Source organism: Falco punctatus, assembly GCF_963210335.1.
Source record: "Falco punctatus genome assembly, chromosome: 3".
Taxonomy (NCBI): domain Eukaryota; kingdom Metazoa; phylum Chordata; class Aves; order Falconiformes; family Falconidae; genus Falco; species Falco punctatus.
Window position 1 is genome coordinate 65,709,129 of NC_137582.1, and position 19,932 is coordinate 65,729,060.

At 37.9% G+C, this 19,932-nt stretch overlaps 1 protein-coding gene across 3 annotated transcripts in view; it reads right to left on the reverse strand.

Annotated features, from left to right (window-relative positions):
* TMX3 (thioredoxin related transmembrane protein 3) overlaps window positions 1–14,637 on the reverse strand; it is a 30,829-nt gene extending 16,192 nt beyond the window's left edge. For all 3 annotated transcript variants that reach the window (XM_080381148.1, XM_080381149.1, XM_080381150.1), the window contains exons 1-8: window positions 13,216–14,637; window positions 12,923–12,977; window positions 8,529–8,568; window positions 7,480–7,603; window positions 4,349–4,394; window positions 3,544–3,624; window positions 2,045–2,144; window positions 1,719–1,796 (exon numbers count right to left, since the gene is read on the reverse strand). In XM_080381148.1, coding sequence (XP_080237274.1) covers window positions 1,719–1,796; window positions 2,045–2,144; window positions 3,544–3,624; window positions 4,349–4,394; window positions 7,480–7,603; window positions 8,529–8,568; window positions 12,923–12,977; window positions 13,216–13,681 — 990 coding nt within the window. In that variant the 5' untranslated portion in view covers window positions 13,682–14,637. The remainder of the gene's footprint in view (window positions 1–1,718; window positions 1,797–2,044; window positions 2,145–3,543; window positions 3,625–4,348; window positions 4,395–7,479; window positions 7,604–8,528; window positions 8,569–12,922; window positions 12,978–13,215) is intronic.
* Window positions 14,638–19,932: the final 5,295 nt, after the last annotated feature.

Consider the following 19,932-nt stretch of genomic DNA (forward strand, 5'->3'; position numbering starts at 1 on the left):
ATAGCTTCAGCCCTAATTTAGGCAAACAGAACAATGAATGCCTGCATTACCACCTGTATACTATTACATTATATTTAGGATGGTCAGCAACTTACTCAAAAAAAATTACAGGCTGTAGAAATCTTTCCTTTGGAACCTAAAAGAATCTTACTCAGTTCATGTCTTCAGTAAACTGCCACAGAAGCAATACTGCATCTACTTCTCACTGCTTGCTACCATTCTAAGTTAAAATTCTCACAGTACTTGTGGTTAATAAAGGACTGTCTCATGAGCTTAGTTTTGATGGTGATGTTGGCTGAATTGTCTAATTTACTGATGTTTGGAAAACAACAAAAGTATCATGAGTGCTTTTCCAAATTGCATGCCTTCTGCAATTATTCTGCATTATCTTTTCTTGGAAATAAAACATAAAAGCAGTAGGTTTATAATGTAACATCTTATATGAATGAGCAAAAAGGTGGCAATTCTAGATGATGCTTTATTCTCTTGTTTGCCCAGAACAGTTTAGCATCTTTAAAGGGCAACTCAATCTATTTGCAACTTACAGCTTGCAAAAAATGCCTGAAGCTTGGAAAAATATTACCTAAGGTGACAAAACTAAGCCTAACAGTGAATACTGTCATGCAAAATCTCACTACAACTCACAACCAATGACCGTAACATTTTTGCTTCTCTCTGTAGAATATTGCATACCGTTACTACTTCAGTTTAAATGACATTTGTGGGAAATTACGTTTAGTAGGAAAAACAGCTCATGGCTTACATCACTGATCACATAATCTCAAAGAGTTCCAGCTTTTTACACTCTTTCCACTGCACGAGTGACCAGTACTTTTCTTGCTCATCTGAGGCTGAAGTGCAAAGAGCAATATTAAGATTGAGGTAGCCTTTGATACAAGGCTTCCAGAAATCTAACAATACACTATTTATAATGAGGTCAGTTCTACTTACAATCTTGGAAAACGCAGGTGCCTAAAAAACTAAATTATGCTAGTTCTCACCCTGTTAATCCTAAACTAATTTCAAAGTCACACATAATCAGGCATGGAGTAGGCTTCATGAGATAACAATAAATAAAAAAGCCTCTTGATTTTGCTCCAACGTGTAAGCAACAACGGTTAGACTGACAACAGTGGTAGCAATTTTTGCCACCCTTGTGACTAATTATGAATAACTTCCTTGCTACAGAATCCTCCAAAAAACCATATGAGAATTCTGCAGCCAGTAGACTGGACTGGTTGATCCCTGGGTAGACTAATGTTTTGATTAGCTGTATTGCACAAGGTGAAAATAACTTATCTTTTCACTTACTTTTCTGATTATTAGGGTATCAGTGGTACTCCATACCACAGACCCCCAGACTAGTTATAAACGTGGTTGGTGAAATGGCTGTCAGGAGCAACAAGAGCTTTGCATTAGCTAAAATCCAAAGTACCTCCCTTCCTGAGCAGGTTGTACAGTCCACGTTGAGTTCTGCTTAACTTGTTTAATTTTATTAATATGACTGAACAAGTAATTTGGCCAACACAAAGCAACAACAGACTGAAACCTGGTTTATATTCTTTCCCCAAATAGACTCAACCAGTAATTAGTCTGAAATTTATCAAAGACAAATACATTGTAAGAAGCCATCTCTTGTGCCATCAAAACAGCAAAGTTACATATATGAGGAGAACTATACCATTTCTGTGAAAATAGTAGAAACTGAAACAGCTTACCTCAGGCAGCACATCTTCTGAGGCAGAAAAAAAGTACGTATAAACTATTAGTTCTGAAGCAACTTCAATGTATTTTTCCTGCAAAAATACAAACAATGTTTTTTTAATTTCTGAACTTTTAGTATGCTTCAAACAAAAGTCTTGTGTCATACATTATCTTCAAACAGTAATTAAAAAATATGGTTATGACAAGATTGTAAATACAGTTCAGTAAATGTAAAAAAAGAGATTTTATTACAAGGAAGCACTTCATTCTCTTAGAAAATATTTTAAACTACATCTGTGAATAGCCCGAAGAAGCAACTTTATTCAACCAAGCTTCACACCTTTAAAGGAGATTCACCACCAACATACACAAAGAGTACACGATGTCTCTTTTGTACATGCTCGAACATATGCTGGCTAGGAAGTGGCCTGATAAGAGGTCTGGCAGGAGGAAAAAAAAAAGAGAAAGAAAAATCTCAGTTGCTGCAAGCTGCAAAACACAAACAAATAAAAATCCCCAAGAAAATGCCATACAGGTTTTTTGTGTTTTTTTAAATAAGTTCCCCAATGCAAATTCATTTAATTTTTCAAATTATTATTTGTTTCAACTAAAAGCAACAAAACTAAAAATCCCCCCCAGATAAACTTGTTATATTCCTCAAATGGCACCCTTAAATTTGAAATTAACATCTTAGTACAAAATGCTGCTGCCGTGATGTAAATACACATGCCATTTACTGGCTACAGAATCATAGAATGGTTTGGGTAGGAAGGGACCTTGAAGATCATCTAGTCCAACCAACCACCCCTACCCCTGTCATGGGCATCCACCATCCACTAGACCAAGTTGCTGAAAGTCCCATCCAACTGGGCCTTGAAAACTTCCAGGAATGGGGCATCTGCAGCTTCTCCAAGCAACCTGTTCCAGTGCCTCACCACCCTCGCAGTAAAGAATGTCTTCCTAATATCTAATCTAAATATATCCTCTTTCAGTTTAAAACCACTACTCCTTATCTTGTCAGTACAAGCTCTGATAAAAAGTCTCTCTCTACCTTTCTTGTAAGCCCTTTTTATATAATGAAAGGCCACAACATGGTCTTCCCAGCTACAATAAGGTCTCAATCATTTGAGAGATAAATTCTGAATGTAAGCACAGCAGTTAGAATATGTGGTCTTAGAAATAAACAAACTTACAAAATTCTGGCAAATTGAGATCACTGATATTTCTAAACTATAGAAGTCTGAACAGTAAATAATATTATAAACCTATATGAATGCTTTTTAATGATATTTAAGAATGAAGGAAAGAAATGTGATTCTTTTTTCTCCCCAAAGATTACTGTCTATAACATTTTGAGGCCACAGGCCACTGTAGGGAAGGAAGAAAACCCAGCAGAAATTGTTATGAATAATTCTGTAACAGTAATTTCCTTATGTTGCCAAATGCTGCTACTTTTCAGATGTCTAAGCACATATTGAACCAATTTCTAAGATAACCTTTGAGTATTACACAGATTCTGCCCTAGTACTGATGTCTATCAACCAGTATTTAGGTCAGTATTCTTGATTCCAGTTTCCATGAGTTTCACTGTTTATATGTTCTGATACTTTGAAAAGACCTTGGTTCTTGCACTGTAAAGAAGGCATTGTGACTATCCAGTCCCTACTTATCTTCTCCATGCCACTCCTCACCAGTCTCACATACAACCACATGTATCGTAGGTTTTAACTTCATGTCAATGTCTTGTTCTTTTTTAAATAATTCAGTTTTTGGCCCATCCCAAAAATCCTACAGAAGTTTTAAGTCACCAAAACCAGTCTCACAGAAGAGTATACTTACCCTGCCACTCTATTAGCAAATTCAATTATATCATCTTTGGTTCTAGGTCCTCTATAGTTGTATGCCAAGTCACCTTTTAAGCTAGATAAATAAGAAAGACAAAAGAAGAATGGAATTGAAATCAATTAAACTACATCTGCACATGTAGAATTAATCCTCATGTGTTTATTAGTCACTTTTTAGCAAGCAGTAAGCCAGGTAATTTTTCAAATAATCAAGTAAAAGAAGTGGTCAGCAAAAAATAAAACTCAATAATACAATACAATTAAATTATGGAGTAAAAGAATTAACATTCTTTTACAATTTTTTTTTCTAGTGCACAGCAATCATTTACTTTCTTAAACACACAGATCATTTGGAACATTTGCTTATGACCACACAAAGAACCCTCCACACCCAACCCAAACCCCAAACATTCAGTATTTATACTGCTTATGGCTCAGTCATAAAAGACAAACATATAAAGTTCTTTACTGCTTTTTTATAATGGAAAAGTATCAAATGACCTGCAAAAACATCTGAATTTACCTATTAAGTTAAGCTTCCATGAACTGTTGGTCAGTTTACTGTACTCTGCCGATAGAGGATGTAGCACACTCACATTGTAAGAATATTCAAGTAAGCTTTCCTAATTCTAACAGACTTTCTTTGAATTCTTATAGGTTTAGGAAACTCACAGGAAAAAAGTAAACATAAACCCAGTTTTCAAAGCATCTCTATGCCATCAAAGTTTTCATCCTTAAAGATTAACAGTAAGTGGTAGGATAGGTAACTGTTAGAAACCCAATGGGAAGCATTAACTTACAGCTTAATCGTTGGATAGCCTCGCACTCCAAATTCAGATGCAATACCTGAAAGAAACATGTTAAGGTCGAAGTGAACTAAGACTTTCTTGCTCTCCTACCTTAATCTTTAAACACAGTTTACTATGCAAGCCACATAAATAAGTGAGAAAACTTACAATTTAGTTCAGTATGAATTTTACTTGCTTTCAAAAAGCTGCTGTTATGAAGCAATATCATTAAATTTTGGACCTCTTTCAGAGGTACTGCAGGGTCCCAGCACTGGCTCTCAAATCATATGTCAAAAGTCAAATGGCAGGAGAATCCTCTAAATAGACATGCTTGCTCAGTTTTCACCAGGTAGTATGCCTTTAATATGTACAAACAATTGGCTGAAAGCATCAGAGGCAAGAAGTAAGTATCATGGATGTAGAATTGTAAATACTAATTCTTAGAAGAAATATAAAATAAAAATAACTACCCATGGGCTACAGTAATGGGTAACAAAAAAAGTGCAGTAAAATACTGTAGTAGTTACAAAAAAGTCAAGTTTTTAAAACATATTCTGCAGAGGTAAATATCAACAGTCATCAGCTTCACCAGAAACAGACACTTTCTAAGCTATCAGTTACCTGCTGCTTACTGAAGTGGTAAAAAGTAAGACAATTGCAGAACTTTTTCCTCCACCTCACATTTATTTAAAACCTTGTATCTTGCTCCCATTAATTAGAGAAATACAATTTGCAACCACCTTTCCAGTTGTCAACATAGCAACTGCCACCTTAAACTACACTTGCCAGTCAGTTCAGCGTCTCCCAAAAGTTAAACTAAGTAGTCTTCAAAAAAAGCTAGAATAAGTCTAAAATTCTGACAATGTTTGTGCAATTCCCTACTGAAAAACAACCCCTGCACACAAAAATCACCAAGATTCAGTACTTTTAACATTAACATTCTGAAGCTACCAAACACATGCAAAAGCAGCAGGCATGGGAGGATTTGTGTGCAGCGCTCTAGTAACAGTTTAGAAATCATGACCCTAAGGTTGCTTGCCTGGAGCAAAACCTTAACCATACAGAACTAAATAAAACTAGTAGCTCACCTACCAACATCTTAGTCAAAGGAGGCTGATCTAAGAAATATGTGTACAGAATCAATTTAATTCTGATCCTTTTCTCTCACAGTTATACTACACAGAACTAGAATGCATTAAAATGTGTATTAGAACATTCAATCACAAGAGCTGTTGACAGGCAGCTAATTTCTCCTTGCATAGCTCTTCAGCAGTCAGGAGAACCACAAAATAGACATTTTTTAATATATTTTTTTAAACAGCCTAGCCACGGAGATTATTAAAATCCACTCAATATCATGGAAGAGACTTATTTCTACCATCACCTTCACTTCTTGATATGAAGAACGCAGTATAGGCAAACAGTAGCAATTATGGTAGCCTCCAGTGTGATGTGTTTCTACTTTGAGCACATTCAGTGAACTTCTGAGGCTAAGACCCGTGAAAATTCAACTGATAACATGCCAGGTTGATATAACTGCTGTATCCTCATCCCTAACAGCTACCAGAGGCAACAGGTATTGGATGCTTTATATGTTCATCTAGGATGTCAATTCTCTGATGACAAGCTACTCAGAGTTCAGATTTTTCACGCTATTTCATATTCTTATTAGGAACACAAACTATGCAGAGCCAACCACTGAAGTTCCTTCTTAGTTACATGTGTATGCCCAGCTGCATTTCCTTCTGATGTTCTCAAGATTGAATTACTGAGAAGACATTAAGTAGAGTTGGCTGAGCTTTTCATATCCAGATGTTGTAAAATTTCCACTTTCAAAATAAAAGCATGAAACTATTTCAAAAGATTTATTGGACTCTATTCTTCATAAAACTGGTAACAAATCTGAGAAGAAAAACATTTCAAGGGCACAGAGACCCTTGCAGTTTTTAGTAATTTTTAAACATGTAAAACCAAATTCTACAACAAAACCAATATTTCAATTCTGTTCAGGTATCAAATACAAAATGTGGCATCAGGATGACAGATGCAAATATTTCAGGGTAAAAGTTTATACAATGTGTATGATTTAAAATTTTATACACAACTGGAATATTAGAGATCCACCAGATCTATTTCCACTTCTTCCCCAGACTTATTTTTCTTTAGCTTCTTTAGCAAACAGGTATCTTTAAGATGAAACATGAGGTCAGATTTACATGGCTTTACAGAAACAGTTACATACAATAAATTAGTGTTTGAGATAAAAATCATTTTGATGTCAAAAGACCAAACTCTGCTACATGTAAGCACTGAAAAACTCGAGTATCTTTGAAAAAAAGCATTCTGCATAATATTTTATGTAAATGTGACAATCCTGAATGATCAGGATTAATGGGTATTAATTAAAAACATTACATTATTAACTGAGCTTTATTACATACAGGTCTCACTTGGTCCCACCGCTCCCTATGTTCAATGTAGACATAAGTGAAATGACAATAAACAAGTACCCTAAAACTAAGAAAATACTGCGAAGCATGCAACAATTCTCTCATGTCTACCCAAACCACTTCTCTGAATACCTAGTTTTGGGTTTTCTCTGAAAAGGTCAGCACATATGTAAGGCATCATCAAAAAAGCAAGCATTAAGATATCTGAAATTGATTCAAGACATTTACAGAGAAACATGGGGAGAAATTGGCTCAACACTGATGTAACAACTTCAGCGATTTCAGCAGGCTTTTGGTCTAACATCTTAAGGACTGATAACTGAAGAGAGTAACAGCAAGAGCTCAAGGACACTCCAACAGCAACACAAACACTAAAATCAGATATTGTCAAGAGACAAACACCACAAAGATGCTTGTATAATGGTACTCCGAGAAGCTTATCAATAGCAGATCTTTGAAAAAATCTTTTACCTTCCATTTGTCAGGACGAATTCCCTACACAAGCAGAAACAAGCGTGATAAACGCACATACTACAGCATGTTGTCACTTTTAGAAATAAAAAGATCAGGAAATTGTTCTGCAACGACTGTTTGCATACATTCGCTATGATACAGAAGAATGACTTTAAGAAATGAAGAACAGTTTCAAAACAGTATATGTCATGAAGTTACCCCTAACCAAATCATACTTACTAGAAAAGGAAGTTGCATCCATCTTCCCAACTTTTACTGGAGAGCCCATGTTTTTCATTTCTATACCCACTTCATTCCACACAGGCTCCAGTTTCTTGCAGTGGCCACACCAAGGTGCATAAAACTGAGAAGCAAATACATTTGATTTAATAAATAAATAAAGGGAGGAGAGAGAGAAGTTAATGAAGAGAAATAATAAGAGAAGTTGATTCTACGATTAAGTCCCAAATAAATAGCAAGCCTTATTTTCCAGCAACTATTTTTATACAAGCACACTGTAAAATTGATCCCATTTTCTCAGGGTCAGTCAGAGCTGAAAGACTTCATTTCATCTTTCTGCCTACGTCTTGCTGCAACACCTCAGTGAAATTATTATCGAAGATATCAATGTTTTGGTGTAACAAGATCAGGTCACAACTTGACAAAGCTGGATTTTGTTTTCCTATACATTACTGATCAATTCTGAATCAGCACATATAGTTTTCATGACTCAAAACCCACAAACCTGAACTACACAATTTGATAATTACAGTTCATATTTAGGTTAGCTAAAAAAAATTTCATCTCATTCCCAAACAAGCTCAATCTAATAACTCTTTGCCTCTGAAATAAGGACCACCGCCTCAAGTGTGAGAGGCTTTTTTTACTTTTCTATCGTATTTGAAGTAAAAGGAGCCTCTCACGCTTCAGAGTGCTAAATATTAGAACACAAATTAATTGGTACAACTAGAGAACAGAACTATAAAAATTCTGAACAGCGGTTATCACCTCCTGACTGTAAGTGACAGGTAATCTGCTTTTCTTTTTTAAGGACTATAAAATACAGAACGAAGGCTGTCAGCATGCAGTACTCCGTCTAATTCCTGGTTCATCCTGAACAATAGACAGATTGCTTATCCATCCTGTCAGAAGAATTACCATTACGTAATTTTTCTGCACCATGTACAAATGATCTTCCAAACAAAGAAGCAACCTTACTACAGAGTACAGCATTATACAGTTTGTTTTGATTTCCACTAAGAGGTTTCCAATTTTTCTCATATACTCACATCCACGAGCCAAATATCATCTTTACGGTTTTCTTTAAACCTAGGAAGGGAAAAAATTAAATCAATATATGATATATCAGAAAATAAATAAGTGTGTGTGAAACAGACAAAGCCTACAATTAAGTTGGTATAAAACTACAGATACAAGATTTCTGTTTTGTTTCTTTCTTTTTGGACGGGAATAAAGAGGAAATAGTTATTTTTCAGTATTAAGATTGTCCCTGCATGTGATACTACCTACACAGTTGCATTCATTAGGTTTCTCTAACTATTTGCCAAGACAAGAAAAAAAACCAAACAAACAACACAAAACCCACCCAGGAAAACAGTAAGGAATCTGAAAACACCAAAACACACAAAAGATATTTGATTAGGGTATGTAATATTTTGCAGCTGTTCTAGTTATATTAAATACTGTTGTTGACTGTTTAGAACATGTTGCGTTTTTATAGATCAACTAATAGAGACTCAGCATGGGTTTACGCTGTTAATCTTAGGTTTACTGAGTGTAGACTAAACAAATGATCTTTAATCTTAACATGCAAAGCAATTTTAGTTCAACCTCCTTCAACATTCTGCTATAGGTATGTCAGTTTATATTTTTATCAAAGGTGTGCACAAGAAACCAACTTAATGGAATAAAAATGTTCAAGTTTTTATCAATAACAGAGATACACAAGTAGTACCAAACACTTGGGCTAATGACATCTTCATGAACTGACTAGCTTTATTAATCCTAAATCTGTCACTAAATGTTAAACCCTCTTAAACAAAATACAACATGATAAATCAAAGTTCCTTGGTACCTCTTGAAGTGTTGCTTACACATTTCACTGAACTCTTGTCACTACAAGATCATAGAAATTATTGTATTATTTTATTTCTATGTTGAGAATTACATAATCAGAATTTTAATGTAAGGTTTGTTTTTGTAAGATGGGCTTTGTAAAAGTAACTAGAACTGGTAGTAATGTCACATGCTGTAAAATACGGTATACAACATTCTTACTGTAACACTTACTGTGAAAGGAAATGAATATATATATAATTACACAATAAGTGTGTGATCTACACTTCAAGATCCAATTAATAGAAGCTATAGCCCAAGTCATCAATTCCCATATGCTGCATGCCTATAAATAGCTCATAGGCAGTAAACAGAATCAGAGAACATTTATTATACTTTATTTAAAATTAAATCATTTGTAATGGACCATAATGATCCTGAAGAAATACTAATGCTGATGCTGGCCTACTGTTTGAAAGAAATAATTCAGAAATCATGAATATAACCTAATTACAGCACCGGGTGTTTGAAACTTAGAATTGCAGCTTTTCACCGGTAGATTCGAGCCTTTTTTATTTTATTGATGGCATACCAAGGTTGCAAAGCTTGTACAGCAGAAAAAGGTATTTGCAGCAACTAACACAGAACTGTTACAGGAAAGCTGCATTTTTAAGTCACAAAATTGCCTAGCTGACCACCTCGCTAAAAATTTACTTCACCACCCTAAGTGCTACAGAACTACTGGAAAAACTAGTTAGAGCCTAGCATCTCTTGAGAACTCTAACGATGCTCCAGCTAACTTCCAAAACCAATGTCACATAATTGGTTATGATGCAAGAGGCAGAAAGCAGCTAATGAATTGTCAGATCCTGGCCCGTGCTATGATTTAGTGTTTGTTTGTAAAAAGATTTGCAATGAGACCTTCTCGTCCCCCTGCCACAGTATCATTTTTATGGGAGATTGCAAAGAGCGTTAAAGCACTGAGAAAGGTAGACTGAAATCTTACAAAACCAGCAGACAGCAAGGAAAAGGGGGAATGAAAAGAAACATCTGGAAGCAGACATTCCAATGCAAATTAATAACTTTGGCCGAAGATATTATAAAAAATACTGTAGCTTTTACTATAATGAATTTCAAGTTATACCACTCATTTACAAGCACTTATTTAATCAACTTCCACAGAAACTATAATCTGAATTGTGACAAAAACCAACTATCTAAACTCATTCTAGTTTTGGTAATATCAATCAATAAATTATTAGACAGTATTTTGAAAGTTCAACATACTGTTGAACAAAAATGGAAATGGGTATTTAAGAATTTTCTGAAGGTGCTGTTTCTAGGCCCTATAAATACATTTCCAAGCATAAAATTTCAGTGCCTTTTTTAATTGTTGTGTACAATCCTCTCCCTTGTCAGCTGACACAGGCATAATCATACTGGTGGAAAGATGACAGATGTTGCACATCCCTGAACCAAAATTATTTGTCTCAAATACATACACCTTCCCAATATCTGGCACTACATGATCAAATGTTGGCTCAACCTCCGTTTAATCCATGCACCTCACTTCTTCACTAATAGCTAAAAGAAACAAGCATGAAGCAAGACTGAAGACCAAGACCACAACTACAAGGGCCTTAAACCAACCAAGCTGCTGTTTCTGTTCCCTCCTGTCTCTTCTCACCCCCCCTGCACTGTTTCTGATGCTTCTGATCCTGCCTTGATCCTGAAATGCATCCTCACAGACAGAAAAATATTCCCCTTTTCAGTCTCCTTTGTTATCATACTGGAACAAGCCTGCAAATACCAGATCAGTACTCATCTTGTGAGGCAGACAGCAATTAGATCAGCATAAGCTGACAGGAACTATAGCTCCTCTTTTGCATCCCTTCCACAACCCTGTTGGGTGATGCTGAGTAACTTGCACCTCTGTTAGTTCTCACCTGCTACTTGTTTTCCTATAAATTGTAAGCTTGGGAAAAGGACCTGCACCTTGTGCTAGCAGGCATTGTTTGCAACTACCAAAACTCAAATAAACCCCAAAGTTTTCAGCAACAGCAAAAACTCATTATTTAGGTATCTATAAAATGGAAAACTTGAAACTTTCACCAGTTATCACTCCAATTTTTAAAAAAATTGTTTTCCTGACCTTTTAGACTATTTGCCAGTTGTCTAAGAAGGTAAAAAAAACCCACAACCAAACCTGTCCTGAACAACTCACTATTTAATTCTTACTCCCAATTGCAAATACAGACATCTGTGTAGTTTGTAACTGAAAAACCCAAGTGTTATAAAATACAATTTTCTTTTATCAGCTATTTCATAAAAAAATATGTGACTACAAAATTATGCTTCTTCACTCCAAAAGAGCAACTACATTTAAATTTACACCTGTGAAAACATGATATGGGAACACAATGCTGGAGCACAGATACATGCTATTTTATTCACTTAGCCTCTTTACCTTTAGTCCTTGAAAATATGAGGCTTTTTTTCAAAACCAAGCTTTAAAAAAATCAAGTCAAAGCAGTTCCTGTACTTCAGTTGCTTTTTTCACAACACTTAAAAGACCACTCAGAGATGCTGATGTATCTGATGTGTCTTCAGTACCCCCCATCCATACATTCCTATTCCCAACCCCGTAATTCTACTGCACCTCATTTGATCTTGCAATTATCTGCTGTAGCTGAATGAGCAATATGGTAAAAAACTGAATGGTTTTCTGACTGTTTAGCTCTATGATGCAATTTATTAAGGATCAAAACCTCATGAAAACATCACTTTTGACAGTCTTAACTTTATCATGAAGTGCCATCTAATGCCACCTTCTCCTCTCCTACCAGCTAGTATTTTCTGTATCTTCTATTTCAATTCTAATAATCATGCAACTTTGTAGCACTTTAGATCAACCTACTGTTCTGGCAAAAAATAAATAAATTCATTTTTGGAAAGTTATTTTTTACTGGGAACAGCAATTACGTAGCCATCAAGCTGCTAAAGAAACGCAGTACCCGAACAGTAACGCTACATAACCAAGTTAAGGGGCAGGACTACCCATTTCAACACCTCCACGGTCTCAGGGTTTAACCTTTTGTAAAAGCACACTTTTACACTGGAATGTAATTGGCACCTCAAGCAACCATGAACTAGTCCTGCAGGCCTCCTTCCGTCTACTGTTTATAGTCATGCATGAATGCTCTTATATTCCTTCTCTCAACTCCCTGCAGCAGGTATGCAGCAAACTCTAACGAAGAATTTGGTTAAACGCAAGCAGCTTTTACTTGGGGCAGCCACCAATTCACCAATATATTTGCTCTACCGAAAAGAAAGAACAAGGAGGCCCCAGAAGGTTTTTTGGCAACAGCATCTGTAATAACAGCTTTAAAAAAAACTGCAAAATTAAAAGTCTTCCTCAGCATCATTAACTGCACCTACTTTATCCAGGGCACAATCCTTCTGCCATTCCTGCTAAGAAAAAAGACAAACTTTTTCAGGGTGGCTCTCCTGACAACCACACTCTGCACAAAGCTGTCCGTCTGGGGTCACCCCCCGCAAAAAAGATAAACGATATTTAAGCAAAAAGGCAAGGCAGCCTAGTACTTACGCCTCGTCTAGATCCTCCACAAAACCCGCACCTGATGCCAACACGTGTGCAACCACTGCGAGGTAAGGAAAAGCGCACCGTGAGTGATCTCCAGGCCCAGCCGCGGGTGCTCACCCACTCCAGCGGACAGGCTCACCGCCAGCGCGCCCTTCCCCCCTCCCCTCACGCCCCCAGCGCTCCCCCCCAGGCCTCCCGCCGCCCCGCACCTCCCACCCGGCCCCGGCCGCCGCAGCGCTGCCCACCGCTTCCCCCAGACCTCCTCCCGCCTTCGAGGGCGGCCGCCCAGCAGTTACCTGCCGCCCCGAGGAGCCACCTCCACCGCCCGCCCGGCGCTGCCATGTTGACAGAAGCCGCGGCACGGCCGGAAGGGGAAGCGGCGTGCGGCAGCGGGACCCCTGGGCACTGCGCAGGCGCGGAGGCGGCGGCCGCGGGCAGCGTTGCGCGGGCCGGCGGGGGGTGGGCGGGGGAAGGAGGGCGCGGTGGTTCCGCCGGAGGGGGGTAACGGCAGCCACGGCCCGGCCGCGGGACGGTGCGCCCCCGCCGGCGCCCGGGTCTCCTCGCCGCCGAAACGCGCCCTCGGAGGCGGGGAGGGGGCGGTTGCGGCGCCCTGACGCAGTGACGGTCTCGGCGTGTGTGGCCGTTGTCATCTCCCGAGTGGTTTCCAGAGCTGGGGCCCACCAGCCTCTCTGATTCACTGAAATCAATGCTCTGATTCCTTGGAAAGTGAGTTTCAGGAGAAAAGCGCGTACCACCTGTCATGCTGCCAGCTGTCTTCCATGGGTAGAGCTCATCCCATACCACTTATACTGCTATGTCAGCAACTCACCTTATGCACGTTTAGGAAAACACAGGCTTGCTCCCTGCTGCATAATGTCTGTATCATTCTCTTTATCATTCTTTAAAACCTCTTACAATCTTTCCTGTTTTCAGCTAGCTTGTCTTTCTTTCAATACAGATCTGTAGGTCCTAGAAGGGTAAATAATCCAGCTGAGAGACTTCTTAAAAGAGTCCCAGACAGGTCTGGGACTATTAAGTCTGGAGAAGGGAAGGTTCAAGGGGAATGTTATTAATCTGTGTAAGTACCTGAAGGGAGGGTGCAAAGAGGACTGAGCCAGGCTCTTTCCAGTGGTGCCCAGTGATGGCGACAAGAGGCAACGGGCACAAACTGAAACAGGAGGTTCCCTCCGAACATCAGGAAGCATTTTTCTGTGTGCGGTTGACCCAGCACTGCCCCACCAGTCTCCCACCTTGGAGATACTCACAAGCCACCTGGACATGGCCCTGAACAGCCAGCTCTAGGTGAATCTGCTCGAACAGGGAGGTTGGAGCAGATGACCTCCAGAGGACCCTTCCAGCCTCAACCATTCTGTGATTCTGGGATTGGCTCCTTTTCAGTTTTGACTACTTCAGCATAAGTTCTTACACACGCCTTTCTCCCCTACACTGGAGTTACTTTTCTCGGCTTTACATGCAAATGTTTGAGGTGTTTGCTCGAGAAGGATAAATTCTTTCCAGTGACAGTTCAGTTCCTTTGACTTAAGAGTCCAAGTCTCTTTTTCTAATGATAGGGTGTACAAGCAGCAAACATTGCAGTTGCCTCACTGTTGGGCTGCTTTCTGTGTGTGTGCATGTGTGCTTGTACCTACACATATGTAGATACTTTTTCTCTAGCAATAAAAAATAACTGGATTTCACCTTCCTCACTAGCCTGTACCCGGCCTGGTAAGGACCTCCCCTTCACTTAATGCTTTGTGAGTATAGCATGTTGGATTCATCAAATGATCCCCAGAGTTGTCCAGCCCTTTGGAAAAGCCAACTACCATACCATAGGTTTATTGGCTGAGATACAGGTCAAGACATGACAGTGTATGCCACAGCTCATGTTAGAATTCAAAAGTATCTGACTCTAGCCTGTGGTAGAAATCTCTTTCTTACCTGCCTTTGAGTGAAAGATTATGCAGCTTTACATGTCTTGATAAGATTATTTGAATTTTCTTTCCCTCCTCCCCCTGCCCCCATCAACAGCAGAACTACTAGGTTGCTAATATCTGTATTGGATAAACTAGGAAAACTATTCACTGAATACAGAGAATTTCTTTTCCACAGCATTTCACTTTCTGTGTACCATACTTACTACTTGGTGTCTGTATGCCAAATAATGAGAACTGGCATCTGTTTTGATCCTAATCTGGCTGCTGTCTAGACTGAGACAATGAAAACAATTTACTCCATCAATCCTTTAGTGGAAAATCCATACCGGAGAAAATGGGAACAGACAAGTAAATGCTAAATCAGTGTGATCCTGTTCTCTTACTCAGGTAGTTTATAGTTGGCTTTTAATAACTTTTAAAGTGAAAGGAATATTTTGTATAGTTTTGTATAGATTTGAATAAAGCTATTTGCACATCCCTTAAGTTGTATTTGTCAGCTTTGAGGTTTATTTTCTCTGCAGATAATTGAATACAATTGTTCTAACTTTTGCGCTTTGTGAGCCGGTTGTCTTCTGCAAACCTATACACTGTTCTTGAACAGTATTTGAAATTGAAGTAGGAAAAATGTTTTGGGAAAGGCATGTGGCATGCAAAAGAAATGGGATAATGATAGATGAGGTCTAGAGAAATCTCAAGGGTTTTTGTGTTTATATTATTTCTACTATGAATACTTAATTTGAAACAAAATATGGGATTAATAAATTACTATTAATAGATTGTTTAATAAAATATTGTTTTATTATATTAAATAGATTGTTTTAAAAAAATAAAAACTAGTTTAGTGTAAGAAAGATAATTTAAGAAGAAGAGGGATGACTAGTAAATGAACTGAGCAGGAGGTATAAAAAAAAAAAAAAAAGTCAGAGAAAGATAAGAAGCCAAAAGCACAGAGAATATTGCTGAAATCCTGGGAGATACAGCAGGAAAAGGTAGGAATTCTAGGAAGGTCAGCAATCAATGAAACATTGGAAATGAAACAGACAAGTTCACATACAAGATTTCAAAGGCTCCTCCCAGACCATAATGTTAGGAAGATTTAATGGTCCTGCTGTCCTACATAGTTCTTTTTTTGAAACTGGTAGATGGGGAGATTCAACAAAGACAAGATACAAGCTTCACCTTGTGGCCTGCTGAAGGCTGCTTTTCAGAGCTTTCTTGCTGTTGCAAGATTTTCAGTTTGTTTATACACATTGTCCATTCTTCTTGTGTCTTCATATGTAATACAGGTGGTATTACAAGCAAGAATATAAGTAACTGTATCATTAAATATTGAATTTTGTAATAGATAATGTGCAAAATTATGCTGCTATAAACAGTTTATGTTAGTGCTGTTTATATCTCTTCCATTACAGGAATAAGCTGTACTGTTAGGTAGTATCTCCCTATTGTGACTGCATTTATGATTCTGGGTTTGTACCACTTTAAGTGTGTCAGTACCTTCCTATAGATACAGCCTAAGTCTGTTTCATAAAATTAACTAAACTGGTAATACGGTTGCCATTAATCATAGCTAAATTCAAAGTAGCGATAAACTTGTAGCGGAATAATTTGATGTCTAATTAGAAAAACAGATGATTGCATGTTATCTGGTACTCTTTGGGGAGTTTTTAAATGTTTTGCATGAGAATGCAGTTTTTGCAAGGTGTAAGATGAAGTAGAATCTGAATTGAAAACTTAATTGTGATGGCATTAATACTGTTGACACTGGCAGCAGAATTTGGCTGATCTTATATTAACATTTCACCTTTCCACATAATGTTAGTTTTTATAACAGCTTCAACTGATCCTTAGGGGTTGGGTTGTTTTTTGGGTTTGGTTGTTGGGGTTTTTTTTGGTGGGTTGGAGATTGAATTTTTGTTTGAAACATTACATTTTTACATTCCTTTTATTACAGAGGCACCTGGTGGTCCTTGGGTGTATTACAAAAATAACATTTTCCTTTTTTGTCTAGGTTTACTTTACAGTTTGTTTTAACATTTATAATATATCACTGTAGAACCTCCTATATTTTGGTACCACATAATCTGAAAATTAAATTGAGAATTTACATATTATCGAGTATATACTGAATATCGATTCTCATGGCTGATCATAGGTATTTTTCTTGCATCCTCCCTATCAGAGCTATATGGAGGAGAAATTTGGGCATATAAGCAAAGTGAAGTAAAAATATATTTCTTCAAAAATGTAATGTTAGAATATTCAGTCTTAGGTTTTCGTGTCTTCGGCATTAAGTTCATACGTTTTGTTTCTGATTTGTCCATTTTAAGAGATTGAAATGATGACCAAAAAGTTATGTCAGAGCCAGTTTAATGTCCAGATTGATGTGTTAATACATAAAGAATGTGATTTCTACACTAGAAACACTGACAAGAACAGGACTATGCTACCATAGAAAAGTTTTAATAATACTCCATAAGTACGGCATTTTATAAATAATAGGCAATTACAGGTAATTACACAGCATAATATGTAATTACATGGGATACTAACATTAGCTCTCCTCTCACACCATGCCCAGACTGTCGGGCAGATCCTGGAGCAATGCCTGTGATGTGACAGCAGCTTCTGCGAGTTTCCATCCCTGCAGCCATCCTGCCACAGCACCTCTTGACACCCACATGCAGCAGGGACCTGTTTCTGCAGCTCCAGCAGATTCATGACCTCCTTGTAATGCGGCTTGGCATGGCCACAAGCAGGTGGACAGGCGCCATCATGCAGCCATGGCCTTATTAACCAGCAGCTACACTTAGCTTTTAGGTAAAAAAATGCCCATCCACTCTTTCCACATAGGCATGTGCTGCAAAATAAGTTTTAAATGCTAAGTATCTATATTTTACTCGGGGTAGGAGTGAAACTGAATTTGTGCAGCTAAGATGACCATGATTCACTTCAAGAAATACAAGTAATATAGGAATATTCTTATCCAAATTTAGAATGTGGTTTTACAGCTTTTAACTTGGTGAAACAAAATTGGCATTGCAGTTATTTTTATTGGAAATAATCTTTCTGTGTTCTTATTGTTTGGGGGATTTTTTGTTGTTGTTGGTGTTTTTTTCATTTGGCAGTTATCAGATCTGTGCCCACAATGTCATTTGACAGTCTTTAAGAGCTAGTTAATGCAGTCTTTTTAAAAAAAAAAAAGAAAAAAGAAAAGTTTACAGACACTTTGAAGTGATTTTTTGCAATGCTTGCAATTGCACTTCAGTTGAGGAGTGGTTTTCACACTTGAATTTCTGTTATGCTTAGTGCAGTGATTTTCTCTATGTTACAACACTGATTGGATGTAGTTTGAAACTCCAAGAGAATAATTAATGCAAAAGAAATGTATGAAACTCTAGGGAGCTGTCCTATCAAGATTTCTATTTAGATTTATTACACTTCAATTTTCTGATTGCCAGAAAACTTGTCCATCTGGCTATAGGAACCTGAACAGATTCATTGTATTCTTGGGAGACCCAGAGGAAATGTAAAAAGTTATTCAACAGTATGTTGTCCCCAACTTATCTACATCATTTTCTAGCAAAATATTCAGCATATAGGAGGAAAGGACAATAAAACATAAGAAAATATGCTTTAAATTAATATTGGTTAACATAGCTGGTCGTGTAATTTAAGTCAAAATACATTAGCAATAGTGTGGGAAGTTACATTTAAAAATATGCTTGGTGTGCATCAGATGCTACCTGGCAAATAGGAACCTTGGAATCTGAGTCAGTAAATATGCAAAAAGTCAAAATGGCACACAGACAAAAGTTATTAGTGAATTCTTAAGGACCTGATTCAGAATAATTAAAACAGAGATTACTTGTACATCTTGATGATTTCTAGACCTAGCTAGAAAACTAAATGCCTGTACTTGCATGTTTTTTTTTCTTTTTTTTTTTAACAGAGAAAGATGGTTGCAGCCAAAGAAGTAATGCTTTTGGAATTTACATCAACTCGTTTGACAAGAAGTTCTTCTTTAACTTGATGGAACTGTGCAGAATCCAGGATCTGAGTGCCAGTTTCCATTATTGTCATTCACTTAAGGGTATGGCTCCCAATGGTATGGAGTGGATGACTTACAGATCTCATACGCTCTGAACCCACGTCAGATGTAAAGTTAAAGTAGAATACACTTTCTCATCAGGTTTTATCAGTTTACAAAAAAAATACAGAATTGTTCCTTAGCACTAGTAAGTAGACTTATCTTTCCCATTATATCTTTCCCATTTCAGACTTTTCAGTTACATCAGTATCTGACATAATATTGTTACTAAAGCAATGGTTGCTTGCCAATAAACAATGTTACATAGCTTTTCTGCATTATCTTAATGACTACCTGATTAGACAGTGTCATATAAGTGAACGACATTTGCATGTCTGTCAAAAAGTTGCAAATCTGGAGGCAGAGCAGGAGCCATCCTCTGTAACCAGCTTCCAGCCTTTACCTTCATGGGAGGCTCCATTTTCACACCTGATAATCACCATCTACCTGCACCCCCTTCATTACTGTTGAAGGGTCAGACTCTTGAAGATGAAAGGTGTTGGGGAAGATTCAGTTGTTAAGGGATGTTATAAGTGACCATAACCTCCATCAGCTCTGGGCACATGGGTTGCTCCTGCCTGGCCACTGGCACCCAGCCTAGTGTGCCCAGACAGATGGGGATCTCCATCCCAGGCCGATGGCTGTGGCTGCTGCTTTCTTGTTTGCATGTTCAACCAGCAGCAAAGCTGAGTGTGTATCCCAGTCACACACAGATGACAAAGGATGCTGACAAGGCTGGCTATACAGACTGCCACAGACAAGGTGCTGCCTTCAACTCCTGTGTGACATACAGGACTCACGTAAAACATAAGTATAGATGAGCGGTTCTCCTTCCTCTGGCTGCTAGAGATAAAAGTTCATAAATGAAAGCCCACACCACTCTAGATTCAGAAGTGTATGTACAGTCATAGATCCCTTAAGTATCAGTGCAGTCCCTCTGTCTGTCCAATACCACCGTCTGGATTGCAGGCCCCCTTACCTGTTCCAGA